At 44.9% G+C, this 14,703-nt stretch overlaps 1 protein-coding gene across 1 annotated transcript; it reads left to right on the top strand.

Annotated features, from left to right (window-relative positions):
• The first annotated feature begins 11,510 nt into the window (after positions 1 to 11,510).
• On the top strand, positions 11,511 to 14,703 carry SLITRK2 (SLIT and NTRK like family member 2). The gene has a single exon (XM_026108047.2). The coding sequence runs from the start codon at positions 11,511 to 11,513 to the stop codon at positions 14,082 to 14,084; it is 2,574 nt and encodes an 857-aa protein (XP_025963832.1). The 3' UTR covers positions 14,085 to 14,703.

Below are 14,703 nucleotides of genomic sequence, written 5' to 3'. Positions count from 1 at the left end.
TTCTCAGCAAAATGGATACCCACCCAGATCAATAGGGCACTTCTTCAAAGTCCTCTCTGTGAAAGGCCCCAGAGAAGGGTGAGAGAGGTTCTGCACCCTCGGGATCTCCCTAAGAAGCACCAGTACTAGTACCCAGGACCAAGTGAAGGAACGAGCCCAGGGATTTCTGACTCGATGGATATGCATGCCCACACAACAAGAGCTTCACCCACTTCCAGCCACCCACGAGGATCGAAATTACTGGGCGGGGGCAGCAGTGTAATGCTGTGTCCTCCCTGTAGTGGGGGTGGAGGGCATTTCTGCCTCCCTTCATCTCAGGAGAAATTCACTCCTGAAAGGTAACACAAAGCATTACCAAAGTCTTTCTTAAGCCCTCAGAAGCCCTCCTCAGTTTCCTATGCAGTAGCTGACAAGAGCTTACAATATATGGGAATAAACCAGTATATAGACCATGCTCTTGTGCTTGGTACAATGATGGACTTCGTACCCTTTTAACCCATTGCAAAGCCAGATGTTCCAGGCTAGCAGCAGGATGGGTGAATGCAACCCCAAAGCATTTATAGCTTCTATTTATCTTTTGGAACATCAAAATTTATGACAATCACTAAAGCAGATTGACTAAACTCGAAGCATAAACACACCACCATAGCAAAGTTGTTTTGCTGTCATCCCAAGGAAGCATATATTTGCAAAGTACACAGCAATATCAAAGAGCTCTCTATTGATTAAACTTTGAAAATAAAATTGCACCACTTATCATACGCTGTTTGCAAAAATGCCAATCATTCTAATACTCACATAAGCATACTGTGTCTTCCTGCTCTCGTTAAATTTATTACTGAGACTCTATCCTGGGCTGCCTACATGTGGAAGAAATATCTTTCAGATAACACATTAACATTCATAACCAGTATTTAAAGCAGTGCATGGTGCCATCTCAAAAGATAATGGTCTTGTCAGCATTTCCAGTATAAGCTGCATTTCAGGGGATGGAGGGAGGGAGTGGCAACACTGTATTTCAGCAATTTCAAATGACACCAGCAAAGAAGGCTGACATACAAGTTGTCAATCTAACTGCACCTATCTTTCAGAGGTTCATCTTTCACCGCCACATTCAGCTTAAAAAACAGTGAAATTCTCCGTATGTCACTGTAAACTACCTGGCAAATGCTATCATTCTGTATGTGCGTACAGCACCCCATACAAGTATAATTCTAGATCTAAACCTTTTAGGGAGCTGAACAAAAATGATAAAACCACTTTCTCACTAGTATACTCAGTCAACAGAAGAAAGAAACAGATAAGCAAAACAATAGCTAACAATAGAACAATGAGGTCTTGGTCTATGACTCAGGTCATTAGATGTTCCTGCAGTACCAAAACACTAATAATACTAAATACAAAAGTTAATGACAAAAAGGGCAAAAATAACAACAACTAAAATGTTTTGGAGGGAAATTTGTAGGTACAATATATTGGCCTTTGAGCCCAGTTCTGCTACAGATACAGTGTAACATGTGATTTGCAAAAGGAGAACCATTAGTGGTTGATATTGAAGTATTTTGTCAAAAGAACAGGTGTTTATATTAGTAAAAAAACTAATTATCAAAAGTAAACAACCAGCTGTCATCAGGGAAGACAAGCTTCAGAAAGCCATGACAGCTCTGCAACAGAAGGTATTACAATGCTTGCACTTGGGATGATCAGGCTCTTCTACTGGCTCCTAACCAAATTTGTTCCTATAAAGGAACAAACCCATCCTTCTATTATTCCAAGGACACCAGTATCACCAGCTAGAAATATAAATCCAAATGACTTCTATATGCAAAAGAACAACAGGATTTTTAGGTAGAAAGATCAGGTGCTATTCAGTATGGCTGGAAAAGCAAAAATACTCTGGCACAAGTATGTGGGCAAATAAATGTTTTTGCCCACAATTTTCAAGAGCCCTCTCCAAGCCAGAGCTGATTACCTAAGATGACTACGCTGTCCTTTACTCCTTTTCTACCAGCTTCACTTGCTGCTCAGTCATGAAATGAAGTTGTAATCTTGGGTTTATGATGTCAAAATCTCCTGCTGTACAAAGCATTTTATTGCTTTGCAGGAAAAAAGACTATTAGATGGTAAAAAAGATGCCACATAAAGGATGGGGAGTTATTCATAAATTGTATGCTATGTAATGACAAGAAATGGCACAGGTGCTGTGGGATACATGCACACACTTCAGACTGAGGCCAAATGCTCATGCTCTCATGTCAAAGCTGTTTCATTCTGCATGGCACTTAATGGACTAGGAAAAAGAAGGGCAAGGGAACTAGACCCTCACATACAGCAGTTAGGACACTTATTTACCCACTGACCATGCAGCAGATTCAGGTGTCCCCCGGCACTGGCTACCTCAGAATACTCTCCAACCTCCTTGGCACTCTTCAGAAAATGAATCCCTTCAGGCTGGCAGGGCGATGACTGAAGCATCCTGGACCACAGTGACTACAGTATAAAGTAGAAGTATTATTGTAACCTCTTCCCTTCCTGTTGTCCTTTCAACTAATGTGCCAAATTTGTGATGAGACCCAGCTGATGTATTCTGAAATTACTGACAAGATCAAGCCCTCGGGTGACATAGGCAGAGGAATAATTTAACAAAGCTTAGGGATGAAGTCAGCCTATTAAGACGAGAGATAGCTTTGAGGATGCTCAGAAAGACAACTTTGGACACAGACAAACTCTAATGTTTAAAATGGAGATATTAAGAGGTTTTAAGCACCATCAGAGTTTGGCCACTGTCAACAGAGGAGGAGATTCTCAGTATGGCCTTTTTCTATCTGAGCACCTAAATCCCACCCTAAAGTGGTATCACCCTAAAGTACTAGATACTTGAGAGTTGTGGGTGGGTGGGTGTAAAATTCCCAGAGAAGTCGCAGCTGAAATCCTGGTCCCATAAAGACAAAGGAAGATTTGTCAGTGACTGAAGTTTGGGTCAGGATTTTATGCATGTTTGTATCATGCCTTGTGCAACAACAACTCTGGAAGCTATTTCAGGTGCTAAATACATTTTAAGGTTTCTCCAGAGTCTGGAATTCTTTATTCCAAGCAATTCTCCCCAAAATATTAATGCAACCACAATTCTGATAAGTTCTAATTGTCTCATCAATTTCTTTTTCATGCCACTTTGAGTTTTACATTCTGCTTCAAGGTCATTATTTGTAACTGTAACAGCCTCTACAACGAGAAGTATTATGGCATATTTTTCAGGTAAATGATTACTGCTCAGAGATACCAAGGTTTGTGGTAAAGTAGTAAGGGATAAACTGCAGGAAATCAGAAAATATTTTTCTTTAGCAAAGGCAGAAAAAAAGAAGTCCTTATTTTCTCAGAGACTTAACTATTCTATACACAGAAAATGAGAACAGAAACTAACTCTTCCTAAAAACTGTATCACTTTTTCTTTTTTTATTCTGACTTCTTATACTCCCATTTCAAAGATAAACTGCTTGCCTTTTCAGTATAATTTCTTCTTTACTATTGACTCAAGATGACCTCTTGGCCTGTGCTGTGTTGAGCAACCATTGTGCTCAGCAGCCATTAACTAGCTTCATCTCGGACACCAAAAGCCACCATCTCAGTCCTGCAACCTCTTTTTGCACCTACCTTGACACAATGAAGTATTCGCACTGATTCCATGCAAAAACAAGACCTTGAAACAGCCCTGGAAATAATGGTGGGTTTGTGATCTGAAACGAAAACATTTTCCAATCACAGAGCTATTCCAACCCATTCTCGTTTGGTACTGCAGGAGTCTGAACACAGTAAGGTAAACGCTTAAGAACAAGATCCCCCCTCCCTGACCCCAAGTGGTTGGGGAGCAGTGGAAACACAAAGTCCATGTTTTGAGCCAAACTCTGACATGGATGTTCTGATAAATAGCAGCGGATGAGCCCAGCCTGCAACCTTTCTTTTGGCTGAGGCAATTCTCAGTCACCTACTTTCACTAAGGAATAGGAAACTGAAATCTCTGATGGCTACCCCCTTCCATCAGATCTAGTTAAAAACGTTTTGGAGGAGGAGGGGACCATTACTGACAGCCAGACATATAAACATACTGTGCACATGCATAAAGAACAATCTAATTTCTGTAAGAAACCAGATGAAAAACATGAAAGCCAATGATTGCTCAAATGATTTTTGTTCAGTCAGCTACTGCCCACAAATGTCTCATGGAATGAACTTACTTAACGGAAACAATTTTGGGGAACATATGGCAGTCTGAATGAACATTCAAAACTCACAGGAGAAAATTTGAACTAGGATGGCCAAATATTCAGCCCCAGAAAAACTCTACTTGAAGAGCTTTTTCTACTTGTCATGAAGCAAAACCAGAAATATGTGACCTTTGTGCATAATGACAACTCAGTGACATGGCTCTCATTCTGAACGTGGAATATGAACTGCTCACCATGAACTGCTCAAAAAAGAAATCCGCAGGCTATGATTATTCATAGAAATTATTTGGTGAGTAATTTCAATTAAATAAATTCAAGGAAACAAGAAAAAGAGGCTAAACTAATAGAATGCATTATTTATTATGCATAATTCATTTGGAGGAACATTCCCCCCCACCTTTGCAGAAAGCCAGCTCAAGGCTTAGGGCACTGAAGTCCCACTTAAGCCCTGTTTTGAGGTCTTAATTGGGGGCTTTCATGATGAATCACTCAGGGCTGGCCCTCTGCCCAGGAGTGAATTTCACCCATTGCTTCTGCTCCTCACATATTGTTAGATATGCCATTAGCACACTGGGATTTGGATTCTTTCAAATTTACTGCCATAAAAATGATGATATGGAGACATTTCATTATGTTTCTTTTACTGTTAATAAATAAAGAAACATCTCACATCAACCCACCAGACATTTAACAGTGAACATTCAGCATACTCATACATCAACTGCATTATGTAAATATGAACCCCATTACTAAAGCAGATGCATTCAATAAAGCAAGGCCTGATATTTTCAGCAAGACTCTTTGAATGACTAAAATCATTTGTGTGCATTTGTGTTTGCAAGATGGGACATTTCTAACTAAAAACATTTACAGTATGTAACACAGACTATGAATATGAAGAAATCGGAAAAGTTGCATCTATAAGTGGTAGTGGTAAAGCACACTAGACATTCAAATGAAAGGAATGATAAATCCATTGGTGTTTTAGAAAGGAAGCAACCTTCTTTTGTTCCTGATTCTCAGGAAAGTCATCACAGACTATCCATCATCAGGAAGATTCATCTCGCTGTCCCTGTCAGAGAAAAAGAACCCACTGTCATGATGAAACAAAGCACATCCAAAGATATTTAACCCATTCAACTCAGTAAGACCTAAGTGAATACTTTTAAGTTCAACATTTGTTCAAAGATCTGATCCAAACCCTGCTGGAGTCAACAGAAGTCCTTCCACTGACACCAAAGGACTTTGGACCAGATGTACTACTTTGCTGAATAGCATGAATACTTACACATCCATAAATTTAAATTGTCTTACAGTGCTTTACTGGGCCATATGCTAAAGTGTGTGTGTGTGTACAAGGGGAGAGAAGAGTTGGTTTTCTGTGCAAGAAAGAAAAAAATGGACTCGAGCTAAAAGAAAGTGCATGCTTAATTACCCAGCGTGGAACCTGTCTGTGTCTCCAGTGCATAGGCTACCTGGAGCATGGTCTGACGGACAGCTGGTGAATCACCTTTCCTGCTGAAACCTATTTTACTGACATTATAACTTACAAAATATGCTTACTTTTAAAAAAGGCAGGAATTCCACATTAATGATTCAAAACATCAGAAACTGATATTTTTACTGCTGTGTTTTGTACCACCAGCGTAAAATCCTGCTGTGCGTTTGTTACAAAAGAGATTACCCTAGATATACTGAAACAAATCACAGTGATGTCTTTTTACAATCAGTTAACTAGAAATTAACTGGTCTTAATAATGTGTGTCCCTGTCCAGGATTTCAGCCCTTGCAGAAAGCAGTACATGAGGCAAGAATTACTATAAATGTTGAGTTTTAAATCATAGTTCATAAAATTCTTTTATTTGTACAATAGGAAGTCACAAAGTCTCAGTTAAACAATACCCTGAAGTAGCCCATGGCTCTCCAGATGTTTGAATGGTTGGGGGAAACGGAGCTAAGAGCGCATTGGGAAACCAAGGAAATTCTTTGCAGGTAATAGCAAAGGCCAACCTTGTCTCCCAGCAAACCCAGCAGATGCCCCACACCCACGAGGCACTGACGCCCGGGGCCCCTCTGCCCGCAGGCGCATCCGCCAGCTCCCTTCCACGGAGACTTCGTCACAAACCTCTCTCTCCTCTGCCTCGCTCTGGCATACGTCGCACCCAGCTCGCTGTTGCTGAGCAGCGCTCGTGAGCGGGGCCGGACGCCAGGGAAGCGGTGGGCAGAGCCTGCCAGCTCTTCCCCCCCTTGCCCTTCGCACTGACTCGTGCTCACTCAGCCCCTGCCCTTCCCCTTCCCAGGAGGAGCCAGGGAAAGCCAGATTCTCCTCTTTCACCCTCGCCTTTACTTCCCAGTGCTGCTGGCTGAGATAAAACCTTGGAGTACAAATTACAATTATTTGGCATGCTGCTTACTGCTAAATCTAGAAACTGTTTATTTTCTTAATAATCACTTTTAAGTAAGGCACAAAAATATCCCTCTAACAGTACAGCAAAGATTCCAGAAACATATGCACTCACGGGAGGAGAATGTTTCAGCTACAAATAGGCACACATACACACACATGGGCACACAGAAAAATATCCCTTAGCAGCAATATAGGATACTTGTTGAATAGGAATGAAGATTATATCACAACCCTAAAAGCTAACATTTGGTAGGCACCTCATATTATGCAGTTCAGGGTCACAGGGTGAGAAACACAGGAAACCACCAAACTAAGTACCAAAATCTATAAATATCCATTGTTTCACCACACCAGTTGTCATGTGGCATTTACCAAAAATGAACATTGGCATCTATTTATATTATATATAAAAATCCCTCCCAATCCATCACCAGCACCCTGGCTACCTTGATAGTTTCTAATGATGAGTAAAGCTTACATCCTGATCTGCATCCTACCTCACCAATATTTTTGCTTCGTTCCTTGCTTCATTCTTTTCTTCATGCTGTAAGACGACTTCTGGTGGGTACGTTTGAGCCTTCCTCATTTATATAAAAAGAAATAGATACAGATAAACTGATAAAGATATATAAAGTAGTTTAGTATAAATCTGCAGATATAATGCAGTGAAAGAAAATGATCTCCACATTTCTAGCCTTAACTCTGCTTCTTGATATCTACTAACACAGAAGGACAACAGCATGATGTGCACTAGGCAGTAAGGGTAATGAGCTGTGCTGTATTTTATGTGCTTATGCTTTATGCAGTGGTTCGGCGTTTTTTTCCCGGCCAGCAGACAGATAATGTGATGGCTTTAGGACCATGCAGCAGCCAACAGCTGCTCTGGCGTCTACAACAGCACAGGACAAACACAGACCATTTGAAGTTGGTTAGGGCTGGTATCAAGCAAGTATTTTGTTTATACCTGTACAGTAGAAGTCTGTGAGTGCGCCAAGGGAAAGAGATTTGGGATAATTAAGGGCTTTTCAGCCAGCAGACAAGGATATAACACAGATAAAAAATTCAAACTGAAGCTAGCCAGATGCAGAGTTGTAGAGAAAGCACAATTTTTTACCAGTGGGAGACGATAAGCTACTGGAACAATTTACCAAATATTATGGTGGATTTTCACCATGAGCAGTCACTAAAATATGCTTGGAAATGTTATTCTCTCCCCCTCACCTGGGAAGTATGATCTACTTTAAACAGGAATTAATTCCAATTCAGCTGATGGCCTGGGTTATGCAAGATCCAAGACCCATAATGGTCCCTTTAAGCCTTATATTCTAGGAATCTGTAAGTTTATGAATCTGTACTAAGTCATCAGAACTTTGCTCCAAAAGGAGAATGAGGGAACACAGCAAATTAACTGGGGAAAAATGAAACCTTCACAGTCCTTACAGACCAGACTGCATTTTCCCAAAGCAGCACAGACTGCAGTATCAACCTACCTCCTGGCCTTCCATTTCCTGAGGCTCCCAGAGAGTCATAGCCTGAGAATTTTCCTGCATTCAGAAAGCAAAATGAAAAGGCAGCAAAGCAGGTGGGGAAAAAGTTATTCTTTTATATCCTGTGTTTTTAATTGAAGGGATTATAAAACACTTCTGGCATGCTGAGAAATCATGACTTTGTTCCTAAACGAAAAGCTGTAGCTATTTTTTTTTAATCCCTATTCCCCCTCCTACAATGGTGGTTATTATATGCATGCATTTGCAGTGTAACGGAATCAGTATCATCTCTGTGTCTTATTACTGTTGCAATCCCCTAACATGCTGTTCCTTCCATCCCACATGAATCTGGTAATTACTGCTGAGGCATGCCAGGCGTATACTTTCCTTTCACAGGCAGCATCAGCAGTTATCACAAACACATTTCCTACGTACTAGTAAACACCAGCAAGTGAGACAATAAATGTTGCCCCATGAAGCAGTTCCAGGACATGATCCTGGCTCACCAGAAAGCTGCACATCTGTGTAACTCAGGCACAAGCAACACGTGCACTGCAAGATGAGAGCAACATGCAGTGGACTTACTTCTGTCCTCCGCTTTTGCTGCGTGTTGGCGAGAACCCTGCAGGTGTTAGGGACGCCTTCAAATGCTGCTCAGATGGGATGTGTTTGAGGTAGGTTACAGGGGCATGTGTGTGCCGGTGTGCGCGCCTGTGCATGCGTGTGCATGCGTCAGAGCGTGGGCAAGCACGTGTATAAATATGCTCCCAGTACTCCCTTCAGAAAAACAAAACAGAACAGAACAAAACAAACCCCACCTTTTACCTTCTCTTTTTAGGCTCATGCCCCTACACTTTGCTACAAAGATCTGAAAATAAGATTTGAAACACTCTGGAACTAGTCCAGTTTGGGTCCCAAATTACCATATTCTAATGCTTAAAGAGAACGCAAGCAGAAAACGAACAAAAAATCTTGCAGCAAAAAAAATGTAGCTCCTGGTGTATTAGTGTTGTAAAACCCCAGATCTACTACATAGATCTTTCCTGACCTAAACATTTTGCTCCTGAATCCAGCTGGATAAACAGAGGAGAAATGGAGCAGCTCTGCATGCATCTCAAAATCCAAATCTTGTTGAAATTCAATGCAGCAATACAGCAAAAGCATGCTCCAGCATGAGACATTCCTACTTTTTCCATGACCTCTCCAAATTCTAAGCAGAAAAGTGCAGCTGCTCCAAATCCAAATGCAAACTCCAGCATATTCCTGCTCGGCAGCGTTGCAAAGACATCGGTGCTGGACGCTGCAGGATGCTACCTTTTCTGATGTCAAATCCACCATAAAAATAGATAATACACTTTTGCTGCTCCTACAATGTGGGCTCTGACACTTAATGGTTAAAGAATAACACAAAATGTCAGTCCCAGTCTTGCCAAGTCCAGCAACCTTTTGGCAGCAAACCTCTATGTTCTAGAGACTAAGCAAAGCACTTCTAGTTCCCCATAAAAATCTGGTTGTAATGCATCCTGCCATATTAATGCTTTAAAAATTCATTATAGAGTGCCTATTTTTTCCCAGTATAATACCAAAGTTTTACTTTCTAGATAGAGAACAAGTGCAGCCATCCTTTTACGTCAAATACATCTGTACCAGTGCATTGTGCTTAAGGGAAGCCACAATAACCCAAATCTAACAGCTTGTTCTTTTAATATGCAGCCAAATTCTATGCCATAACATTGCAATTTGGCAGTGGGACTAGTCTAGCCGCTGTGAATGATCACATTAGATGCGGTACTGGCTGATCAGCACTCGACTGAGCCCGCTGAGCACCGCGGAGGATTTAGGCAAGCATCTTCCATCACCTGTCAGCCTAGTTTAGCGGAAGGTGTTGAACTTCCCTGAACGTCTTGAAAATGTCAATGCACTGGACAGAGCCGGGCACTGCAATTTTGAAGGGAGTTGCTGGAGCCAAGATGGGGCTAGATGCTGATACCAGATAACGGTTTTTGCAGCACCCCTGCTCCAGGAGACAGACTGTCTGTGTGTGTGTGTGTGTGTGTGTGTGTGTGTGTGTGCGTGCGTGCGTGTGTGCGCTTGTGTGTGTTTGCATGCACTTGCGCGTGTGTTTGCACGCTCTTGCTCGCTGGCTTGTGCCGAAGAAGCTGCTTGACTTGCTCTCTATTTTGAGGGCATAGATTTAGGGACTCGGGGCCAAAAATCCTCCGGACCCAGGTAAATCCGCTCGTTACCTTGTTCCATTCCCCAGCTCCCGAGTCCCCGCGCTGTCCTGGGCGCGGCGCGGCTGCAGGTGCTGTCACAGCGTTTCCATGATAAACAACCGGGCCGGGAGTGAATTCGGCTGCGGGAGCCAGCTGGCAAGGGAAAAAAAAAAAAGAAGAAGAAGAAAAAAAAGAGAGAGAGAAGGGGGGGGAGGCTGGGAAAAAACGTGTCCCCCTCCCCCGGCGTGACGTCAGCCCGGCTCCGTGCGGGGCAGCCGGCAAAAGCCCCGCGCCCAGCCGCGCTGCGCGCAGAGCCGGCCGCGCTCCCGGCAGCGGCACCGGGGCCGCCGCGCCCCGCCGAGCCGAGCCCCCCGCCGACGGCACGGCACGGCACGGCACGGCACGGCACGGCTCGGGACAGCACGGCACGGCTCGGCACGGCACAGCACGGCACGGCACGGCACGGCACGGCACGGCACGGCACGGCCCCGCCGGGCTCCTGCTGACGCGTGAGTAGTGCGATGCCTCTCGCCGCCGGGCGCCGGGCTGCTCGGGCGCGGCGGCGGCGCCCCGCGGCCCCTGCCCCTGCTGCCCCGCGGCCCCGTCCGCGCCCGGCTCGGCCGCCTCGCAGGCAGGTACGAGCCGAGGAGTTTCGGGGCAGCGCCGGAGGCCGGGGCGGCGGCTGGGGGTGAGGGCGGGCGAAGGGAACTCGGTTCGTGGGAACCCAGCTCCTGCCGTGGGGGCGGGGAGGGCTGGCAAGGATTTATCCTCCCCCCGGCCCCATCCCCCCGGCTCCGATTTAAAAATAATAATAATTCAGCGTAGCCGGACGGCTCGGGGTCGAGGAGCGCCCCGTGCGCGGAGGACGCGGCCGCGGGCGCGGAGGCGTCGCTGCGGGGGCCGGGGGCTCCGCGGAGCCGCGTTTCGGCGAGCGCCCGACGGCGCGGGAGGGAAAGCTGCCCCCCAAGCAGCGCCGCGGGCACTTTCTGAGAGGAAGGGGACCGGGGGCGGGGGGGAAGAGGGGAGTTTTGCAAGTGGCTGCCTTGCCCCCCTCTTGCAGCCCTCTCCTCGCAGCCTCTGCTCCTGGCCGTTTTCATTGGGGGTTTCTTCTTTCTCTCCTTACCTGCCTCAAAGGTTTGACTGTAAGTACCGGAGCGGGGATCAACGGCGCATAAAGATGCTGAAGGGTGTTTGGTTGCTCAGTTTGTTAACAGTGGCTGGGATCTCGCAGACAGAGAGTCGCAAACCTGCCAAAGACATTTGCAGCAAGAGCCGCTGCCCTTGCGAGGAGAAGGAGAACGTGCTGAACATTAATTGTGAAAACAAAGGATTTACAACTGTCAGCCTCCTCCAGCCGCCACCATCCAAGATCTACCAGCTCTTCCTCAATGGCAACGCGCTGACCCGACTCTTCCCCAATGAGTTTGTCAACTACTCCAATGCTGTGACCCTTCACTTGGGGAACAACGACATGCAGGAGATCCGCACGGGGGCCTTCAGCGGCCTCCGCACCCTCAAGAGGCTGCACCTCAATAACAACAAGCTGGAAGTGTTGAGGGAGGACACGTTCCTGGGCTTAGAGAGCCTGGAGTACCTGCAGGCTGATTACAACTACATCAGTGCCATCGAGGCAGGGGCCTTCAGCAAGCTGAACAAGCTCAAGGTGTTAATTCTCAATGACAACCTCCTGCTGTCCCTGCCCAGCAATGTCTTCCGCTTTGTGCTCCTCACCCACCTGGACCTGCGGGGGAATCGGCTGAAGATGATGCCTTTTGCTGGTGTGCTGGAGCACATTGGAGGCATCATGGAAATCCAACTGGAGGAAAACCCTTGGAACTGCACCTGCGACCTGCTGCCCCTCAAGGCCTGGCTAGACACCATCACCGTCTTCGTGGGTGAGATAGTCTGCGAGACGCCCTTCAGGCTGCACGGGAAAGATGTGACCCAGCTCACCAGACAAGATCTCTGCCCTAGGAAGAGCTCCAGTGACTCAAACCAGCGGGAAAAGCAACCTGTTCTCTCAGACCCACACATCTCGAGGCTGTCACCCACAGCCAACTCTGCCATCAGTCCCACCAGGGCCCCAAAAGCCAGCCGGCCCCCCAAAACCAGGAACCGCCCCACGCCCCGAGTCACTGTATCAAAAGACAGACAAATATTTGGACCTATCATGGTTTACCAGACAAAGTCTCCTGTGCCCATCACCTGCCCAGCTGGCTGCATCTGTACTTCACAGAGCTCAGACAATGGCTTAAATGTGAACTGCCAAGAAAAAAAGATCAGTAACATCTCCGATCTCCACCCTAAGCCAACCAGTCCAAAGAAACTTTACCTTACCAGTAACTATCTGCAAGTCATTTACAGAACCGATCTCATAGAGTACAGCTCTCTGGATTTGTTACACCTCGGAAACAACAGAATTGCAGTGATACAAGAAGGTGCCTTCACAAACCTCACAAGTTTACGTAGACTTTATCTTAATGGCAACTACCTTGAGATTCTGTACCCTTCCATGTTCGATGGGCTGCACAGCCTGCAGTATCTGTACCTAGAGTATAATGTCATTAAGGAGATCCTGCCACGCACCTTTGATTCTCTGAGTAATCTTCATCTGTTATTTCTCAATAACAACCTGCTCAGATCCTTGCCTGACAATGTCTTTGGTGGCACTTCTCTCACCAGACTCAACCTTAGAAACAACCATTTCTCATACCTGCCTGTGAGAGGGGTCTTGGACCAGCTCTCGGCTCTAATTCAGATAGACCTTCAGGAGAACCCCTGGGACTGCACGTGTGACATCATGGGACTGAGGAACTGGATAGAGCGAGTCACTGACCAGAACAACCAGCAGGCAAATCCCCCCGTAGTTATCAATGAAGTCATATGCGAGTCCCCCACCAAGCACTCTGGAGAGCATCTGAAATTCCTCAGCAAAGAAGCCATCTGCCCGGAGAACCCGAACTTGTCCGATTCGTCTCTCCTGCCTGTGAATCAGAACACAGACGCACCCCATCTCCCTGGCATTTCGCCCAGCTCCTATCCAGAAATACACACCGAAGTCCCACTGTCTGTCTTAATTTTAGGCTTGCTAGTTGTGTTTATTTTGTCGGTCTGTTTTGGGGCAGGCCTGTTTGTCTTTGTCCTTAAGCGTCGGAAGGGGGTGCAAAGCATGCCCAGCAGCGCAAACAACTTAGATATAAGTTCATTTCAGCTCCAGTATGGGTCTTACAATAGTGAGACCCACGATAAAACTGAAGGGCATGTTTATAACTACATCCCCCCTCCTGTTGGACAGATGTGCCAAAACCCAATCTACATGCAAAAGGAAGGGGATCCAGTCGCTTACTACCGGAATCTCCATGAGTTTAGCTACAGCAATCTTGACCCTAAAAAGGAAGATCCTGCCACTCTTGCATTTACAATCAGTGCAGCTGAATTACTGGAAAAGCAGTCCTCGCCAAGGGAACCAGAACTATTGTATCAGAATATTGCAGAAAGGGTCAAGGAACTCCCTACCGGAGGATTAGTTCATTATAACTTTTGCACCTTACCCAAAAGGCAGTTTGCCCCTTCCTATGAATCAAGACGCCAAAACCAGGACAGGATAAATAAAACTGTTTTATATGGAACTCCCAGGAAATATTTTGCAGAACAATCTAAACCTGAGCATCCTTTACTGCAAGGAAAGCTACAAACAGAACCAGACTACCTCGAAGTTCTGGAAAAACAAACTGCAATCAGTCAGCTGTGAGGGGGGAGGTGGGAGACGCAGGATTTTTTTTTTTTTTTAATGAGCTTAACATCAAATTTGATTGATTCTGAACTCAATACTGATGTGATCTGTCACATTCCCAACATTTCCACTTCTCAAATTAGAGAGAGAGTGAGAGAGAGAAATGGAACCCTTACCGCCTAGCAGGGATATGGTGTTGCATTTGCAACACTCCCTTTAAGTTATTTCTGTATCTCTCTCCTTTTGACCCTTCTGTAGGAACTGTCTCTGCAAATGTATGTTTCTGTATTAGATCTTGCATAATTCTTTTTGATTTGGAAAGAAATGATGAAGGGGGTCTTTGGGTTTTTTGTTTTGTTTTTTTTTTTTCCTTTTCATTTCAAAGTGGAAACAATGTATTATGTAGAAGATCTCCAAAGATCTTTTTTTTTCCTGGACTATGACTTTTTCTTTTGTAAATAATAATATACAGTACTGCTGTTTCAATTACCAAGTATAGCCACTGGGCGTCACTTTTTTGTGTTAAAGTGCCTTTGCACTTTAAGTACATTATTACTTAATTGTTGCTCTTAGCTTTGATAAATTGAACCTATTTTAATGTGTTGTATTTTTGAAATTAAAAAAATTGTAAAATAGA

The sequence above is a fragment of the Dromaius novaehollandiae genome, chromosome 11 (genome assembly GCF_036370855.1).
Source record: "Dromaius novaehollandiae isolate bDroNov1 chromosome 11, bDroNov1.hap1, whole genome shotgun sequence".
NCBI lineage: Eukaryota > Metazoa > Chordata > Aves > Casuariiformes > Dromaiidae > Dromaius > Dromaius novaehollandiae.
This window is presented reverse-complemented; position numbering and strand designations above follow the sequence as displayed.